At 47.4% G+C, this 17,768-nt stretch overlaps 7 protein-coding genes across 7 annotated transcripts; 2 read left to right on the forward strand and 5 right to left on the reverse strand.

The window, feature by feature from the left end:
* Nucleotides 1-539: 539 nt before the first annotated feature.
* Nucleotides 540-2,763, forward strand: L228DRAFT_243071 (putative pla2g4b). The gene is made up of 5 exons (XM_018331592.1): nucleotides 540-1,012; nucleotides 1,385-1,542; nucleotides 1,756-2,188; nucleotides 2,350-2,409; nucleotides 2,478-2,763. Exons 1-5 carry the CDS (start codon nucleotides 750-752, stop codon nucleotides 2,551-2,553), a joined length of 990 nt encoding a protein of 329 aa, XP_018192145.1. The 5' UTR covers nucleotides 540-749; the 3' UTR covers nucleotides 2,554-2,763.
* L228DRAFT_257999 (hypothetical protein) lies at nucleotides 2,556-4,991 on the reverse strand (the record flags this gene model as incomplete). Its single annotated transcript, XM_018334042.1, has 3 exons — nucleotides 2,556-4,575; nucleotides 4,625-4,707; nucleotides 4,737-4,991. The coding sequence occupies 3 exons, from the start codon at nucleotides 4,989-4,991 to the stop codon at nucleotides 2,808-2,810; spliced, it is 2,106 nt and encodes a 701-aa protein (XP_018192146.1). The 3' UTR covers nucleotides 2,556-2,807.
* Nucleotides 4,992-5,663: 672 nt separating this feature from the next.
* L228DRAFT_254905 (DNA ligase 4) lies at nucleotides 5,664-9,301 on the forward strand (the record flags this gene model as incomplete). Its single annotated transcript, XM_018333859.1, has 8 exons — nucleotides 5,664-5,697; nucleotides 5,734-7,854; nucleotides 7,909-8,040; nucleotides 8,095-8,227; nucleotides 8,278-8,383; nucleotides 8,433-8,773; nucleotides 8,828-8,907; nucleotides 8,961-9,301. 8 exons carry the CDS (start codon nucleotides 5,664-5,666, stop codon nucleotides 8,975-8,977), a joined length of 2,964 nt encoding a protein of 987 aa, XP_018192147.1. The 3' UTR covers nucleotides 8,978-9,301.
* Nucleotides 9,302-9,341: 40 nt separating this feature from the next.
* L228DRAFT_243074 (PTPLA-domain-containing protein) lies at nucleotides 9,342-10,801 on the reverse strand. Its single transcript, XM_018331593.1, has 4 exons — nucleotides 10,413-10,801; nucleotides 9,897-10,119; nucleotides 9,653-9,792; nucleotides 9,342-9,587 (listed from the first exon to the last, which is right to left on the reverse strand). Exons 1-4 carry the CDS (start codon nucleotides 10,642-10,644, stop codon nucleotides 9,514-9,516), a joined length of 669 nt encoding a protein of 222 aa, XP_018192148.1. The 5' UTR covers nucleotides 10,645-10,801; the 3' UTR covers nucleotides 9,342-9,513.
* Nucleotides 10,802-11,387: 586 nt separating this feature from the next.
* On the reverse strand, nucleotides 11,388-13,164 carry L228DRAFT_15487 (hypothetical protein). Its single transcript, XM_018329323.1, has 2 exons — nucleotides 11,872-13,164; nucleotides 11,388-11,795 (listed from the first exon to the last, which is right to left on the reverse strand). The coding sequence occupies exons 1-2, from the start codon at nucleotides 12,700-12,702 to the stop codon at nucleotides 11,652-11,654; spliced, it is 975 nt and encodes a 324-aa protein (XP_018192149.1). The 5' UTR covers nucleotides 12,703-13,164; the 3' UTR covers nucleotides 11,388-11,651.
* Nucleotides 13,165-14,440: 1,276 nt separating this feature from the next.
* On the reverse strand, nucleotides 14,441-16,360 carry L228DRAFT_258003 (cell cycle control protein). The gene is made up of 5 exons (XM_018334043.1): nucleotides 16,307-16,360; nucleotides 16,196-16,240; nucleotides 15,697-16,138; nucleotides 15,171-15,637; nucleotides 14,441-15,112 (listed from the first exon to the last, which is right to left on the reverse strand). The coding sequence occupies exons 1-5, from the start codon at nucleotides 16,317-16,319 to the stop codon at nucleotides 14,649-14,651; spliced, it is 1,431 nt and encodes a 476-aa protein (XP_018192150.1). The 5' UTR covers nucleotides 16,320-16,360; the 3' UTR covers nucleotides 14,441-14,648.
* A 234-nt stretch (nucleotides 16,361-16,594) lies between these two features.
* On the reverse strand, nucleotides 16,595-17,683 carry L228DRAFT_279771 (hypothetical protein). The gene is made up of 3 exons (XM_018335719.1): nucleotides 17,600-17,683; nucleotides 17,404-17,519; nucleotides 16,595-17,351 (listed from the first exon to the last, which is right to left on the reverse strand). The coding sequence occupies exons 2-3, from the start codon at nucleotides 17,432-17,434 to the stop codon at nucleotides 16,876-16,878; spliced, it is 507 nt and encodes a 168-aa protein (XP_018192151.1). The 5' UTR covers nucleotides 17,435-17,519; nucleotides 17,600-17,683; the 3' UTR covers nucleotides 16,595-16,875.
* Nucleotides 17,684-17,768: the final 85 nt, after the last annotated feature.

Below are 17,768 nucleotides of genomic sequence, written 5' to 3' on the forward strand. Positions count from 1 at the left end.
TTGTGCCGGATTCGAGTAGGTATTTGTTTGAGCCTCTCGAAGCCTGCTTTTTAATCCAGGTGAAGCCTGATGATCAATATGCACGATGCTGCAGTGTAACCGCATCCTCACTGGCTGCAGTACTTGTTGCATCCATCATGTCAAATGTGACGAACTTCTAATTATGCAAGGTGTAACTTATATATGGGTTTCAATTCATTTATGAGGTGACTTCATTGTGGTCTTTTCTGCATTCTATGTGTGATACATACCTTCAGTTGTATGACATCTTGCTCGTGGAGCAGCAAATCCTAACAAATATTACATGCAAAATTCAATTCCAGTAGTGAAAAATCTTCAATTAAACAAAATATTTCATTCCATCGCTATATAACACTTTTTATTACCATGCGGTTTTGCTGTAATACCTGAATGTCTCAATTACAAGATGCATCAAAACCAAAGTCACGTGAGGTCATGACATGCACACTTCGACATATCCGATGCTTCATTAACATTCAGTGCCTAATTCGACTTCATGCCAACATGTATATATTTCATATTTCTTCAGTCTCTTAGCTATAGCATAATAGCATTAATGGCAGTGGATGTTGACAGCTCGGCACCAGTATTGTAGTCCCACCGCCAAACCCGCAGTTTCGTTCCGAGGCTCCGAGCAAAATATTACAATATTTACCTTCCTTCCACCTTAACAAACCTTGGAAATATCATGATTATTTGTCGTCATCTGCAAATATAGCTCTATCAGTATGGAATCGGATTCCACGGCTCCAGCCCTCTCAGACGCCCTTGCAGAATTAATAGAAAACTATCACGAACTCAACGCATCTACCATTGATGAGCTGCACAATGAACCTTCACCACTCGAATTCATGCACTATGTAGCGCTAAACCGACCTTTCGTTGTGCGCGGTGCTACATCCCGCTGGACCGCAACGCGGAAATGGAACGCTGCCTATCTGCGAGAAATTATGCGCGGGCAAATGGTCAATGTTGCCATAACGCCTCTTGGGTAAGTATCTTGCATCATGTTACTGTACCTATCCAGGTATCATATGATGTTGTCAACTTGCGCTGGTTATGATAGTTGTGTCTGTATATCTTTATTTGATATTCTTGATTTTTTTCTTGCTTTGATTTGCAATGGGAATAGTTCTGTATCAATCAACCGTCAAGGATTTTTAAAATCTGGATCAATCTCCGTATTGCATGCTGCTATCTTTTTTTCTTTCTTTCTTTCTTTCTTTCTTTCTTTCTTTCTTTCTTTCTTTCTTTCTTTCTTTCTTTTCTTTCTTTGTTTTTTCCGGCATAGTTTCCGGCCATGTATTAGAGACACTGGAAGAAGCGATTGATACTGATTCATCTCCCTGTTCATCATGGGCAGAAATGCAGATTCACCGGTCCAAATCACAAGCGGTGACAGAGAAGACACCCTCTTCGTAAAGCCGCTCGAAGTCCAAGAAGCATTCGAGGACGTGCTAGAATATATCAGCAAGCAAGAGCTAGAACAGCGGGATGGAGAAATTAAATATGCGCAGACGCGTAAGTTCTCCCCTTAACTTTTCATTCTCCTCCACGGCAAAAATAATACTCTGGGTCATATGCATTGCACCAACGATGAGATCGAAATATGTCCTAAAATTCGGACAAACTGCCAAATAGCAGCCATCTTCACGTGCTAATGGTCGGAAATGAATCATCAAACCCGCGAGTAGAGAGCAGCCCAATTCTTACTAAACACTATATCTCAAACAGAAAACGATAATCTACGCGGGGAATACACTCCTCTTGCATCCGACGTGCAAGACATTCCCTGGGTGCGCATCGCACTGGAGAAAGACCCCGAGGCGATCAACTTCTGGCTCGGCAACTCGCGCAGCGTGACGGCACTACACAAAGATAACTTTGAAAACATATACTGCCAAGTCATTGGCCAAAAGCACTTTGTGCTCATGCCGCCTATTGAAATGCCCTGCGTCCGAGAAAAGGAGCTTCCAGGAGCAACGTACGCGCAGAATCCAGAGTCGGGGAAACTGGAAATTAAACTGGACGAAGAGAGTAATACGGTTCCGTTCCCGACGTGGGATCCGGACGTGCCGGAACGTTCGACGACGGCGTTTTCGAAGCTCAGTAGGCCGCTTAGAGTTACGTTGAACGCGGGGGATATGCTTTATTTGCCTGCCATGTGGTAAGTGAACCATGTCTCGTCTTCTCTCCTCGAGTGGGTGAGAGTGTTGAAATGTCTCCCTCCATCCCCTCAACCCCGTCCACCTTCTTCCCACCCCCTCCATAACATCAAACCCTAGGGGGCGAACAAAGCAGAAATTGACATTATCTTGGCGAAAAAAGGTATCACAAGGTCTCGCAGAGCTGCTCGGACGAGGGCTTGTGCTGCGCGGTGAATTATTGGTAAGATCTTTTGGAGCTATTCAAATAAGTCTCAGGGGATACCCGCAGATTGAGCTGACGACCTATAGGTATGACATGGAGTTTGCAGGATCATTTCATTCATTGTGTGCGTTTGAGCGCAGTGCTGCGTTGCAGATTTCTTGATTGATTCTACTCTGAGTTGTTTCTTTGATTGGTAAGGGGACAAAAAAAAGGAGATCTCGCCATTAGGATATCCGCTGCATTAGCATTTACATGTGATTAAATAGACAGGAGCAAAAAAAAAAAGGGGGACATCTGGGGGTTGAAAAAAAGATAAATTTTTAGAACGCCGTTTACACCGAGGGGGATTCTATAAGTACCTAGGTATTAAACTCCAGCAAATAGAAAAATTCAAGAAAAATAATCAACACGGTTTATCACTTATTTTTGGGGACCTTGACCCCTGCCAGTCCCCGTATGCTTGCCCATACGCTTTCAGAAACCTTTGCGGGGACTTTTCTACCCTTGAGGCTTTGGTCGATAAGCCACGTTCCGACGATGAATTCATCTCTGGTTAATTTTCCAGTCATTCTTCGGTCGACCAAATCCCAAATCTCTTCTAATATTTGATCTGGCAGCCGACTGCGGTGCCAGATATCTTTAACGACAATGTTGGAAACAAACTCTCTTTCCGGTTCCCACGGAACCTGAAACCGCTTGCTTCTGTGAAAACCACGCTGCTCGGCTTGGGTTAAAAAGACATGTATTCCTCTGTTCGAGGCAAATAGTCCCTCGTAGCGTTTGCGCTCGCGCTCAGTGATCTGATCTCTCCAGCGTTTTCGGTCGCCTTCGTGATGCTTATTTGGGTGTTTGTGTAGAATGTGTCTCCTACGGACTTTCGCGTCTTCTTCAGAGTCTTCCTTGGGAGGTGCGCGCATCGTTGTTCTCATGCCCTTGGGCGGGCTGGGGGTGGGCCGGTGCGACTCGGAAGAACGGTGATGGCGGTGGAATGGCAGGTGCGTCTTGGAATGGCGGCTCGGAACATTGATGGGGGATGGCGTTGCTTTGGGCGGCGAAGGAGCTCGACTTGCTGCGAGAGAGGAGGCAACAATGGCATTTGCCAGCGAGTCGTTTGACATGAGGGGACTGGCATGGCGTAGGACGGAGTTCGGCCGTTTCTCGCCATGCTCTGACGACGATGACTGGTCATCAAGCGCAGATGAAGAACGAAGGAGTGGCGGCGCTGGGTGCTGCCCTGAACTGGGACGGTATCGTTGGGCAATAGCCTTTCGAAGGGATTCTTCGGGCAGTCCAGCTGACCCGAGGGTTGGAGACGGGGTATGTCTGATTGGACTTTGAGAGGTCGACGCAAGCTCATCGTCTCGTGCAGGCTGTCTACTTCTTCTTGGAGGCGGAACGGTGGGTGCCGGCTTTGTTGTTCTATATTCTACAGCGGATGTAAAGGATGCTTCGGAGGATGACGGGCTCGAGGGCGTTTTCTCAGCTTCGGGGTGGTCGTGCGCACGTTGAGGGATATCACGGATCGTAGGCTTGGGTCGCAGCGGTGGCTTTGGAGGTTCCTTGGTAGGTGGAATTGCCGCATGGTGAGAACCAATGTCAATAGAAGTACGACGAGCCGCAGCAGCGGCGCCTCGGCTTGCAGCGAGGGTGACCTGAGATCTAGCAGCTGCAACGTTGGGTTGCTTTGGGACATTCTCAGCTCGTTTTGAAGAAATCGAAGCTGAGGAGGACGATGCTGCGCTCCTTGAAGAGGGGCTGATTTGAAATTTACGCGCAGCCTCTAATGTCGCAGCCGGGTGTGCATTCCCGCCCGATACACGAAGGGGTCGTGGGGACTGGATGTCAGTTGCGGCAGATGTAGCGACCACGGCAGGGCGAGTTCGAGATGTAACATTTCCAGCATGATTTTGTTCGAATTGACTGATCAAAGAGCTGGTCGTTGCGATCGATGTGACGTCAGTTCCATGCTGAGAATTTGCCGTTGAATGAGCTATATGCCCTCGCAAATCGGGTGATGGGCGGGACATGTTCGAGGCAGAAAATGACCCATTTTCTGATGAATCATCGAATTCTGAGGAGACGAAGCTGGGAGTCCCAAGGTTGCGCGACAATCTCGTAGGATTGTTGCGGTTATGGGCCTCAATTGATCGAGGAGTTGCTCTGCTGGACGCGAGCGTCGCCGCCCTGTTTGATATTGCGCTTGAACGATCTCCGGCATCGCCTGCCGACCCACGTGATGAATGCGAACTGTTTTGGGTTCTGACTAGCCGCAATCTGTCTCGTTCCGCTGATGTTTGCGCTGCCGATAAAGAAGCTCTGTCATTGTTATTGTTTTCTCGACTCACGCTGGAGGTGTTATTTGCGGAATCAGCAGCAACGGCTGGAGTTGACTTGTAGTCGAGATTCGCTTTGGCAGCAGCAGCAAGCGCTCCGTTGTCCCCTGTCAATGTTCGTTGTGGTGGCTTTGGCTTCAGGGCAGGCTTGGCGAATGCCCGAGAAGCACCCTGTAATGCTTCCAGCTGGTTGATGGACGATGGAGCCAGGTCGAAGATGGTCTCTTGGCGTGATGCTGTGGAAATAGATCGAAAATTGCGTCCCATCCTAAGGCTGTTTTTCAATCAAGAGATTGGTCAAGCTGGGATGACAGCCTGGTATCCTCTTGTCAAAGAGTAACTGGATTCGTTACTGTGTTCAAACATGCTCCTTAGATTTTTTTGGGTCACGTTTGGCAGAGAAGCATGGCCTCAATTACGATTATCCTCACGATTATCGTACTCCTGGTCGTATGCACGAGGTGGACGGCGACGTGGAGTAAAAGTGCTTTCCAAAACAATGACAGGAGACCTTCTGCATGCAGCCACAACCCATCCGCCAGCAAATATGATGTGAATTTCCGCGTTCCGCCGCCGGGAAACCCGGTCAGTCTTACGAAATCAAGAGACTGGATGCCTGAAACTGACCGCCTGAAGCCCACTGACCCTGACTAAAACGATTTCTGACACTCTGACTCCATTCTTTCTTCAACTGACGAATCATCGATATCTCTTGTCCCGTATAATCTGCTGACCCACTCTGATCATCAAAATGTCACGGTCACGTGATCGTCGTGTCGCTTTCGTGTTCTCGTATCTGCCTTGACTAAGGTAGTTAACGCGGGGACGAGAGGGCTCTTCTGCTACGTCAGAGCATGCTTCAAACGCATTTTCGTAGTTTGATAATGTCTTAAAATCAACAATAATCTGCTGTCGGTCTTGTTGCGGACATTGAAGATCATGGATGGGAGCCAGGGCAATGATGGCGTTGATAGTGAGCATCGACAGTATTGGCCTTTGCCTCCTACAGAGGAAGAGTTGGACGAAAAATATCCGCATAGGCCTCACAATCATTCAAACACATTACCGTTTCATGACCTCTTCCTGACCTTGTTCAATCCTCTCAATGACAATAAAAAGAAACCTACTGGTCCGATCATGGCCAGAAGGAAACAAGGCCCTCATGGATCAGCCAACCGATCCCCTCATGAGATCCGCCGCAACATAATTGAGAGGTTCATCTCACGTTGGCGAAAAGAAGTTGGCAATGATATATATCCTGCGTTTCGACTGATTGTTCCGGAAAAGGACAGAGATCGCCCCATGTATGGTCTCAAGGAGAAAGCGATTGGCAAGTTACTTGTAAAAACGATGAAGATTGACAAGAATTCTGAAGATGGATTTAACCTTCTTAACTGGAAACTTCCTAGCCAGAGCACCGCAAGCCGAATGGCCGGTGATTTTGCAGGCAGATGCTTTGAAATAATCTCCAAGCGGCCCATGCGAACCAGTGTAGGAGAACTGACTGTTGGAGAGGTCAACGAAATGCTGGATAAGCTCGCTGCAGCACAACGGGAGGAGCATCAGCTCCCAATCTTTGAGACCTTTTACGAGCAAATGAATCCCGAAGAGCTGCTGTGGCTCATCCGAATAATTCTTCGGCAAATGAAAGTCGGGGCTACGGAAAAGACCTTCTTTGATGTTTGGCATCCAGACGCTGAGGCGCTATTTAACGTTTCCTCCAGTCTCCGCCGCGTGTGCTGGGAGCTTTATGATCCGTCTGTACGACTCGAAAGCGACGATACTGGCATCACCTTGATGCAGTGTTTCCAGCCACAGTTAGCTCAATTTCAGATGCATTCTTTCGAGCGGATGGTGGAGAAGATGCGGCCCGCTGAAGAAGACGACACATTTTGGGTTGAAGAAAAGATGGATGGCGAGCGGATGCAGTTGCATATGATGGAAGACAGCAGCATCCTGGGTGGCAAGCGCTTTGGATTTTGGTCCCGCAAAGCCAAAGATTATACCTATCTATACGGCAACGGCTTTCAGGATGAAAATGGCGCCTTAACCAGGCACATAAAGGATGCATTCAACCCTGCGGTTCATAATATTATTCTTGACGGGGAAATGATTACCTGGGATCCTGAACAAGATGCAATGGTACCTTTTGGCACGCTGAAAACTGCTGCCATATCTGAACAGCGGAACCCGTTTTCTACTGGACAGCGACCCCTCTTCCGGGTATTCGATTGCCTATACCTGAATGGGGAACCAATTACAAGCTACACTCTGCGAGATCGACGAAGAGCGTTGGAAGCCAGTGTTCATTCTGTACCGAGGCGACTAGAAATCCTTGAATTTACTGAAGCTCATGATTTCGCCGAGATTGAGCCATTGCTGCGCAAGGTCGTTGCTGAAGCCTCAGAAGGACTGATTTTGAAGAATCCGCGTTCAATGTACCGGCTAAATGAACGGAATGACGACTGGCTGAAGGTCAAACCAGAATATATGACAGAGTTCGGCGAATCATTAGATTGTATCGTTATTGGCGGTTACTATGGTTCGGGGAAAAGGGGCGGCAGGTTGTCCAGCTTTCTTTGCGGTCTGAAAGTTGATCAACGACAAATTGACAAGGGAGCTAACCCAATGAAATGTTATTCCTTCTTCAAAGTAGGCGGTGGCTTCACTGCAATGGACTACGCCAATGTTAGACACCATACGGATGGGAAGTGGAAAGACTGGGATTCTAAACGCCCGCCTACTGAATTCATTGAACTTGCCGGCGGACACCTCCAGCATGAACGCCCTGACGTCTGGATTCGGCCGGATGACTCGGTAGTGGTGTCAGTAAAGGCAGCATCTGTAACACCAACGGATTCTTTTCGCATGGGATTGACGCTTCGATTTCCAAGATTCAAGAAGCTGCGAACAGACCGAGACTGGACAACTGCATTGTCAATTCAAGGTTTCCTTGATCTCAAAGCCAACGTTGAGAAGGAGCAAAAAGAAAAGGAGTTCACGGTCGACGATGGCCGAAAGAGAGCGAGAACCACAAGAAAGAAGGAGTTGAGAGTAGCTGGAGGCGACCAGATATTCACAACTCCCTATGCCGGGCCAGAGACCCGATTATTTGAAGGTCTGAAATTTTGTGAGTAAATTTGCTTGGATACATGGCCAAAACTCTTCTGACCACGGGTACAAGTCATTATCACGGACGCGGCAAAACCGGAGAAGAAGAGCAAAGCTGAGCTGGAGCAGCTTGTAAAAACCAATGGTGGGCAGATTTTCCAAACACATACCGCCTTCAAAGATACAATTTGTATTGCGGAAAGAAGTAAGCGACGGACAATATTTTGAGCATATCTTCTCTTTGCTAATTATTGTTCAGGAACTGTAAAAGTGGCTTCCCTTCAGAAAGCTGGAGATCAAGATATTATCCGCCCTTCATGGATTTTCGATTGTATCAAGCAAAACCAAGCGGACGGAGAAAGGCCGAGATTTGTGCTACCAGTTGAACCAAGGTACGGCCTATTCTATTCAACTGGGAAATATCTCTAGCTTACAATATCAGCCACATTTTCTCTGCGACAGAAGCTTTTCAAGAACATGCGGCGTCAAATGTCGATGAATACGGCGATAGCTATGCTCGCGATGTGTCTGTCGAGGAACTAAGAGAAGTACTAATTACCTGTCTCTGAAGCTGAGTAACATTATTAATGACAGCAGATATTTGGAAAAATGCCCGCAATATCACCCTCGCCTTCGGATGTATCCAAACTAAAAGAGCAACTACGACAACAGAGCACTGAACTTCGCGAAAGCCGTGGCTGGATGTTTACCGATCTAGTCATCTATTTGGACAAGTCCGGTCTCTCCCAGACAGATCATAGCTATTCACAAGAAAAAGAGCTTTCGCTTGCATCTGATCGAAAGCTTCAGTTGGCATCTAATTACATTAGATTTGGCGATGGCAAGATTACCGATGACCTACAAGATATTCCTCTGACACATGTCATTGTTGGTGATGACAGGAGCAGGCTCAAGCAGATAAGACAGGAAATTAAAGAGTAAGTTTATTTGTCTGCTATTATCCGGTGGTGGATACTGATAGATATTTTTAGTAAGAGCGCCCTTCCACGGATTGTCACAGTCGATTGGGTCGAGACAAGCTGGCAGGAAGAGACATTACTTGACGAAGAACGTAAGTAAATATTCAATTTTCCTTAGCGCGGCTGATGATAACCTCGATCAAAGGATTTGCTCCGGTCTGAGTCGGGTGAGATTGGAAATATACTCAATTTCACGATCCCTTGGACGTAACCGCTCTCCTTGGGCTTGTCATCGGGGACTGAAGCGTTCGATCTTGTCTTCTAGGGCAAATTTGAATTACGACTCGGCAGCCCCACATGTAATTCAGCTCGAGTGGCTATCTTCGTGAGGCAGTCTTGCCCGCGCGATGTCGTCTCTGCTTCGACAACGCCGCGAACCATCCTTCAACGCTACTGCCAAAACCGGCTCGTCTCAGGCCTGGGAGAACAAACTCCATCGGAAATATGCAAGTATTACAATGAGTCCATGCGGCAATCACTCGACAAAAAGCAGTTTAGCAAAGGTGGCACTTTTTGACCATACGAATAAGTTTCTTGGCGTTAACCAAAAGCGACATTTCAGCATCGTTTTTGATGCCATGCATTTCAATTTACCCCCATTTTTTAATTTAATGCCCAAAATGATACCCCTTCAATGCATCGAGATAGCCTAACTCTCGTATCTACACGTATTATTTAACTGAGATTCTACAGTGCTTTTAAGTCTGTCTTTGCTTTCCTCTCAAGACTTTTCGTCTTTGTGCCATCATGTGCGAGTACAGGATATATGAACCTGGACATTATCGTCAGCCAAAGCTCCAGAAAAATCCAAAAGATGCAAAAACTCAATCGACATACCAGGAATATAGATGAGCAAGACACTCTTAAGTATAATCTCGTAAATGTAACCCCATTCCTTTGCTGGACCGAGCGATTTGTACACCAGCGTGACTTCGCTCAGAATGCCAAGCGGATACAGGACATAGAACGTATTATATCTGCGCATTATTCCAGGACCGTTAGTACCTTGTTTCCCCTAGAATCATTCTGACGGCCCATTGCACAGTCTAGATTCCAGCTTTACTTCTCCGTGGAAACATACCTCAACCACGTCAATATCTTGGGCACCCCTGACCCGCCCGATCCCAGAGCAGCCACAAAATACGAGTACCGCACAATCTCAGTAAAGCTCCACGCGAACAGCATGGTCGAATACGCCACCGAGGGCGCGGTCTGCCGGGTGAAATTGTTCACAATGCCCCATACCAGGAGCAGTCTCGACGCGACTTGCATTCCGGTCGTGGTAATGGGCGAGCGCACAATTCCTGTGGTATCAAGACATGTTAGCCTTTGTATATTCCATCTTTTATTGCTTTTCTCTTCCTTCTTTTTTTTTCCCCTTTCCCTATGGCCGCCCTTATTTCTTAGGCAGTAACTATACCACGCGAGCTCCACAGCGAGACCAGCGAGACCAGCGAGACCAGTTCAATTCCGCCCCAAACCACAAAGGAGACCCAGGACCAAAGCACAAAACAAGAGCAAAAGGACAAAGGCAAAGGCAAAATCAACGCTTTCAATGCGTTCAAAGTATTCAACGTATCCAACGTATTTTACGTACCAAAAAGGGCATGCACGACCTCCAGCAGCGCAAGAGTCTGTGTCCATTTTGCAAAATTTCCTACACCCCCATACACATGCGTGAAGCCAACAAGGGGGACGAGAAGCACGACGCGGCCAAACACGGTGGTCCAGAGAACCGCCGAGACGAAATTGTACAGGATGAGGTATTGGGCTTTGAAGGACCGGCGGGGAGCGGCCGACGAGGAAGCGGCGGGTTTCGAAGTATCCATGATGATTGCTACTGTTTGTTGGTGCGCTCCGTTGGGTCTTGCGATGGGATCAATTGCGGCGCAAGCGCAAACGCAAATGCACACAAAACAATTATGTATACGGGACGAGGAGCATACACAGCAATTGGGGAAGGTTTGGGGCCAAGGCGGTTGTTGTTGAGCTGCAATAGCGCAACGACGGGCGGCCTGGCGGAGAAACTCCGGTCGGGTACGGAGGTACTTCCGCACCCTTTACCAGAGCTCACCCCGTTGACCCCCAGCTTATGACGGTTGTGGTGTCTTCAGCTAGCCGTACATTACCATACGACTGACTGACGTGGGACAGGACGACACCAGACGACGCCAGCGTAACGTGGACTGTTTGTTTGCCATGTAAAAGTCATGGCGGGAGGCGGCAGATGGGAAGGTATGATAGTTTTCATGATTCTACTCATATAGTGTTTGCCAGTACTTTGAGATTTATATATTGTTATTCGTAGAGCAAGACGTGTCGTAATATGGTCCAAATACTAGACTGCTAAGAATAGGTTGAAAGAGCCAACTCTTTCGATTCTAGAACACTTCTATTTTTCAAAGCTTCTGGTCCTCTGTATCCCCCTGATTCCTAAGTACCTAGTCTAGCATTGACGAAGATCATCATTGATTACTAGAGACTTGTCTTCCTTTTACCGCGAGATCTGCGTCAGGTGCCTAAATGAGAAGACTCAACCTTAACATTTCGAAACGATGCAAATGAACAAAGAAGGTGGCATTGTACCCTCCAGGGCCCAGTATTGAAATATAAAGAAGTAAGAGATATTCTGAAAAGGTGAAACTGGTCTGGGTCCGCCCCCCAGCTTTCGCTCCATGCAAACGCCTCCATAAATGCCCCACGCATTACACCATGCTGCCTCAGCCCATGAACCTGACCGAAAGAAAAAGAAAAGAAAAAAAAAAGAAAAAAGAAATCCCAGATTAACGCCGCACAACAACTCTTGAGCATGCAATACCAAAAAAGAATGACCGCATTAGCCCAGATATGCTTGAAACATGTTGCCCTTGGGATACGTCGGTGTGCCACAACCTTCCACGACGCAGGCGGCAAAAGGTTTGTTTTTGGACTTTGCCGATTTCCGCAGAGGCCGCTTTGAAGTACATTCTCCACAGTAAACCTAAACATTACACGATGCATCAGTAAAACTCCATATGCACGATTATATCACGGGAGAGGGAGAGGGGAAATCTTACATGTCCACAATTCTTTATCACCCAGACTTGTCGCTTGAGGTCGGTTTTGCCTGTACCCAATTCCAACTCGCAATAAGGACAGACCACCACGTCATCCTCTCCGGGAGATCGAGTGAAACCCGGGCGAGCGGGATTTGGCGCTTTATACGGAGGAGGGCTATTGTTTATTCGGAAACCAACTTCTTCGTAATCGATTACAGCTCCAGGATTCGTAAAATTGTCTGTCGTAAGGTTGACATTCTCTTCTTCTCTATTTAATTGGTAACGCGGAAATGGCCGACGATTCATCGAGCCCAGAATCAAGCTGGGTGGCTCATGGAGAAATTGGCCTCGGGGACCTGCAACTGCCGGCACGCTGGTATTTATTCCCCTTGGAGGTCTTCCACCAAAACCATGACCGAGGAAGAGGTGAGCAGGCCCAAGACCCAACATGGTTAACCCGGGAAGCTGCTCTTGGCTGGGTATCCGACGAGAAGAGACGAATTCGACATCAGGGCTCTCTTCGCGGTGGCGAGCAGTTCGTTGCTCGTCGGCGTTTGGCACTTCCAAATCGATTATGTCAGAGGGGAACCGGGGCGGACGGCTCGCTCTAGAAGACGTCGGGTTTCGAGCAGATGCAGTCGGAGGAGAATCCGGTTCATTCGTAAGATCGATAACAGCTTCAGCAGGCTGCGAGGTGGAGGCAGGAGTCCTGAAGTCTAGGCCGTCCCCAGGAAACCTCAGAGACGGAAGGCGAGGCATTGAGCGGCTATCGTCCCCTACGCCACGCGAAGAGGAGGCATGGAAATTGAAGGTCCACGAAGGTGGGTTTCGACTTTGGCCGCTTGCCATCTGGTCGTGGGTCCTCTATATCAAGTAGGAATGTCAGCGGCCCGCCAGCGAGAATGTTTAAGGCCGCTTCTCTTCAGCTATGCGTTACCTTATTGCTCCAATGAGCCGAAGCAAACGGGAGACCGTCCATACTCCACCATGAGGTGGAGATATTCAAGGCAAGAAGATAGGCGTAGGTATATCACAAGTGGAGAGAAAAAGTATTGTCCCAGACGGACCTTCCCTTTGTTGGATCTCTTGTCCAGACCCTCTTTGCCGCCAGAGTCTCGAATCCGTTGACCGAGGAGTGCCATGATGCACTCTGCGCCAGAAAGGGAAATATAGCCGAGCACGCATGGTCACCCAGCACCGAGACTCCAGAGAGCAGAAAGCACCGATAACGCCACCTGATAAGTGAAGAACGTTGAATATCAACCTCACCTGCAGCTGGGTGCTGAGTGTTGGAAGAAACTTGCGCTCAGATCTGGAGTGAGGATATTTCAGTCTTGAATTCAACTGCAATCATACTACGTATTATCACGCGTTGGTCGGAAATTCAGTCACGTGACTGTTCAGTGTGACTGTCAACGTCCAGGAGCCAATAAAAGAGAGCTTTGACCTCCGTGCCATCCATCGGAGTATATTGAAACGAGCCATATGGCTTGTTGTCATTTCAATCGGTCGTATATCGAATTCAAATGTTTTAAAGAATTGTATCGATTGTAATTCAAACAGTCTTTCCAATGGTGTTCTCAAACGTTACTATCTTGCAGACATAAATAGCTACCTACCTAGGTTACTATGTAGTTACCTATTGCTTTTGATAGCAGCTTTCGAAGAGACCACTCCAAATATTACCGGCTCATCGGACTCAATTGCGCTATCCCTTTCACAGTACTGAAATACTAATAATCATCAAGAGACCAGGGACAGTGAACCTCATTGCTCAACGCAACTTACTATAATGCAAATGCCGGTGTGGACGGACCCGAGGACTTGGCATCATTTCCGAATTTGCTTTCGTTCTTCATTTTATTTCTCCATTGACTGTATGGCATTCATGCCAAAGGTTTGTTCATCGTCGCCAAGGTCTTTTCGATGCATATTTCGTACAGCCTCCGGACAAATCCAGCATCTTAATATGGTCTCTAGAGCTTCTCTTCCATTCTTTTCGGCATGCTCCCGGGTGATCTGGTTTCATGGTCGAGCAACTGATGGCCATTGTGTTAGATTGGTCACAACTTTTCTAGCCGTTGACCTCTGGAAATGATATATACCCTTTCCTTTTTTTTAAAAAAAAAAATTGAATTCTCTTTGCAGTGAATGATTATTCTGACAATATTATCTTCTCACTTTTTAGTTTGATTGAGACTTTCAAACATGGCGTCTAATGATGGTACGGTTTACGACTGATGCCTTTGTTTTTACGGGACGTTGGATTCATTATGATCTATGTGTCATCCAGGAATCGAGAGTCACTCTAATGGTCGCTTTCCTCGCGTTGTATGTAGGACAGCCGAAGTATGGCGAATCTTTGCATATTAATTTATTAATCGCGTGCAAGGTATAGGGAGAGGGATGGGCTCCATCTTCGTCATCATCATCATCATCATCAGCAGCAGCAGGCATCAAATTTCACGGCTCAGGGATATGCTCCGCACATTATGGGGCCTTGATATCCAAGCAAAGGTAGCTCCGAGATTCGAAAATTGAAGACTCAAAATTTGGCGCACGTGTCAGAGAAAAGAAAAGAAGCAATATGTCAGTTGGGCGCTTTGCTGTTCATAGTTGGTTTTTTATAAAATTCTTTCGATAATTAAGGACAAAAGAAAACTTTCGCAACTGTTCCCGCCAGGTCGGCTATGAAGTGAGACTATTATTGTACATTCCGCCGTAGAAAAAAGAAACTTCCCTTTCCGCCATTTTTCTTTTGGACCTGAGATTAAGAAATCGTCGGCGCTCTTCCTCTAGCTAGAGCCTAGAGTGCTGATGACACCAGTACTGTCAACCACAACGAGGCTTTGAGCCTGAGGGCCCCATGCAACAGCGGCTGCAGACACTGCACTTTTCAGCGGCTCGGACCATTGCTTGCTTGACTTAGAATACTGCTGAACAGAGACACCGCTGGGACCGGAAACCGCCAAGAACTGGCCCGTGTAATCCCAAGCAATGCCCTCAACGGTGCTACCAATCTCCAGCACCTTTGTTTGCGCCGCCTTTCGCAAGTCCCATATGGCGACACTGTTCTGGCCGCGGGAAACAGCGGCAAGCCATGTGCCGTTCTCTGAGAAGGTAAGATCTCGGAGCGGACTAGCATTATCAAAGCTGGCGGCATTGGTGCCTGTTTTGACGTCAAATATCTTGATCTGGCCATCAGTACCACCAGCAGCAAAAAGGTGTCCATCAGGGTGGAACCCAGCAGTCAAGAGCTCTGTTATATGATTAGCCTTTTATCTTTCTCGTGGAATTTTGGGGTCTGGATAACTTACCAGAATCACTGTAGATTTGCAAGACAACCTTCAAGTTCTCCAAATCGTAGAGGACATAGCTCTTGTCTGCGCCTACAGAAGCAAGAATCTCACCACTTGGGTGCAGAGCTAGTGCCGTGGCCTCGCCTGCATGTGACTCGAACGATGCGATCTGTGATCCCTCGCTGAAAACCTGCACCGAACCACCTGCAGTGCTGACGATGGCTTTATCGCCCCACCAGAGAGCGTCCGTGACGGCACCCTTTCCGCTCTTTAGTGTTTGAACGAGCTTATTCTGACTGATAGAGTAGACTCCAGCAACGCCATCGGATCCGCCAACAAGGGCAAGGTCGCCCGCCGGATGAACAGCGATTGACCTGCTGCCGGGGTAGAGCGATTCCGATTTTCCTATGGGGCCAAATGATTGAATGTTCTCGCCAGTGACCCAGCCATCCGGTACTGCCCGTTTGCGACGAGTGCTGGATAATCTGCGGTGCCAATGTCAGTGAAGAGACCGAGACGAAGCAGCATTGATTCGATTCCGTACCTTTCTTGCGTAGCATCAATCTTAGCAATGATGTTGGCCGGCAGACCTTGGCTGTCGACCTGCATGGTGTCCCCATTGGCAACGTTTCCGCCGGCATTGATTGTGATTCTTGAAAGAGCTTCTCGCGCCTCATCGCGCTCTCTAGTCAATCTCGCGATCACACGGACCGCCGCATCGTGCTGATAAAGCGATGTGCTCAATTCCTGCCGCGTCTGCGCCAACTGCTGATGCAGGGTGTATGTCTCCAGAGTAAGGGCATCCCATTCATTTTGAAACACCGAAAGAAGAGATGGTATCGAAGTCAGGGTCGGAGGCCGCGGTCGAACTGTGCGCGCAGACTTTAAGTCGACAAGGTCCTCGACAGTAAGCTCCTCCCCGTTTACCGGATCCTTTCCATTTTCAGAAATGTATGTTTCGATCAATCGCTTCTCGAATACGTGGCCTACCGTGGGAATCAGTATAGTGCGTATTCATATTGCCCAGTTTGCAGCAGACATACCGCTCTTGCGAGAAGCCACTGGCTCCTGAGGCGCTTCACCAGAGACTTTGAGGAAGAAAGGGTTAGTTATTCGCCCAATGGCAACCAGAGGTTCGAGAATCTGAGACCTACTTGCACACAGCATCGCCAGAAATTTGTTAAATATGGAATCTGTGTTCAAAATGGTGACCTGGTATCGCTTTCTGTAAAGCTCGGGCTCGCGACAACAATTCAGCCTCAAATGCGCTAAACCATTAACGGATATCTAGTAGATCGTCAACTACAAGGCCGGCTTACTTCATTAATCCCTGTTTGTGTATTCCTGGTATCAAAATGAATATACCTTACATACGGAGTAAATATGACTACATATATATATATATATATTTTATCTTTTTACTTTTTGAATTTTACTGCAATCCGTATTTATTCATGTTTTCACACTCATTTGACACGACTGTTAGCTCGATATTGGCCTCGCAATTGTGTCCAGCACAGACTGATTATATCTGCAAATCTGGGTTACTGGGCCTCCCAAAGAAAACAGCCTGTTCAAGCACGAATGACTTCGAGAATCCTTGATAATCTGTCCCTTTCCCCCTAGGGAACCAAGGAATTACCCGCGTAATGGACTCTCTAGGAAATTTTAAAGATACTAGCCGCTCTTGTGCAGATGAAAGACAAACCCATGGTCAAGACGATCAATCGTCTTGGTCAAAGGAGAGCTTGATAGCCTTCTTGGGCCGTTTACTCTTCTTCTTAGGCGCATTTCGGATTTCAGAAGGCTCTTCCTCTTCCTCGTCATCTTGCCCGACTGTTTTCACAGGTTTTCTCTTCTTCTGACTACCACCTACACCAGCAACTATTTCTTTAGATCTGATGGGCGTCTCGTCACGAGCTTCGGACTCAGTTTCAGTTTTAGAAGGGTTAGAACTAGTTGCGTCCTCAGAAATCGCTGGCTCCGTACTCTTTTTTGCATCATTTTCGCCCTTGGTCAACGCTTCATATTCAGCCTTGGTGATGTTCTCATTACTCCCCTCCTCCACATATGTTGGCTCTTCATCTTCATCTTCGTTGCGAAGCCTGCTTGGCACGACTGAAGAGCGCGCATGCTTCTGTGGATCTCCTCCCACATACTGAGACTTTAGTCTTCGAAGGAAGTTTGGTTCTTTGGATTCTTTGTTTGCCATTAGCATGGCATTTATGAACGTTAAGCTTCATTATCGCACCATAACTTAGGTTCTTAGAGTTGAAGCTCATCTTGATGGATTAGGCTACCCGTGAATTTCACGTGTAATTTCGGAATAGGTGAGATTGTATTCAGCCTACAGCTTTGAGGGTTTAAAATCGCAACAATTAGCTGTGCGCCTCTTTATCTTTGTGAAATTATATTTGGATCAATCAATTGGGTGGATTTACTTGATTCATGCTCATCAAATTGCCGGAATCTCCAAGTTTAATGGACTGTTTGCCAGCGGAGAGTGGCGAAAAAAAGGGGTTCAGCAGGATAAATATTTATCGCAGGTAATGGTCTGCCTTGAGAAAGACGTGCTAAGGCAAAGAAACTGTTTCTATACACCAGGAGATTATCATT

The sequence above is a fragment of the Xylona heveae genome (assembly GCF_001619985.1).
Source record: "Xylona heveae TC161 unplaced genomic scaffold L228scaffold_1, whole genome shotgun sequence".
In the NCBI taxonomy this organism is placed as follows: Eukaryota; Fungi; Ascomycota; class Xylonomycetes; order Xylonales; family Xylonaceae; genus Xylona; species Xylona heveae.

Coding starts and splice junctions, on each gene's coding strand:
- L228DRAFT_243071 (XM_018331592.1), top strand. CDS start 750: ATGGAATCGGATTCCACGGCTCCAGCCCTCTCAGACGCCCTTGCAGAA. Junction 1,013..1,384: donor GTTGCCATAACGCCTCTTGG/GTAAGTATCTTG, acceptor CATCATGGGCAG/AAATGCAGATTCACCGGTCC. Junction 2,189..2,349: donor CTTTATTTGCCTGCCATGTG/GTAAGTGAACCA, acceptor TGGCGAAAAAAG/GTATCACAAGGTCTCGCAGA.
- L228DRAFT_279771 (XM_018335719.1), bottom strand. CDS start 17,434: ATGAGCTTCAACTCTAAGAACCTAAGTTATG. Junction 17,352..17,403: donor CTCTAAGAACCTAAGTTATG/GTGCGATAATGA, acceptor TGGCAAACAAAG/AATCCAAAGAACCAAACTTC.
- L228DRAFT_243074 (XM_018331593.1), bottom strand. CDS start 10,644: ATGGATACTTCGAAACCCGCCGCTTCCTCGTCGGCCGCTCCCCGCCGG. Junction 10,120..10,412: donor GGTCGTGCATGCCCTTTTTG/GTACGTAAAATA, acceptor TTGATACCACAG/GAATTGTGCGCTCGCCCATT. Junction 9,793..9,896: donor AAGATATTGACGTGGTTGAG/GTATGTTTCCAC, acceptor AATAATGCGCAG/ATATAATACGTTCTATGTCC.
- L228DRAFT_15487 (XM_018329323.1), bottom strand. CDS start 12,702: ATGGCAAGCGGCCAAAGTCGAAACCCACCTTCGTGGACCTTCAATTTC. Junction 11,796..11,871: donor TGATAAAGAATTGTGGACAT/GTAAGATTTCCC, acceptor TGTAATGTTTAG/GTTTACTGTGGAGAATGTAC.
- L228DRAFT_258003 (XM_018334043.1), bottom strand. Junction 16,139..16,195: donor AGTGGCTTCTCGCAAGAGCG/GTATGTCTGCTG, acceptor TTCCCACGGTAG/GCCACGTATTCGAGAAGCGA. Junction 15,638..15,696: donor ATTGATGCTACGCAAGAAAG/GTACGGAATCGA, acceptor TTGGCACCGCAG/ATTATCCAGCACTCGTCGCA.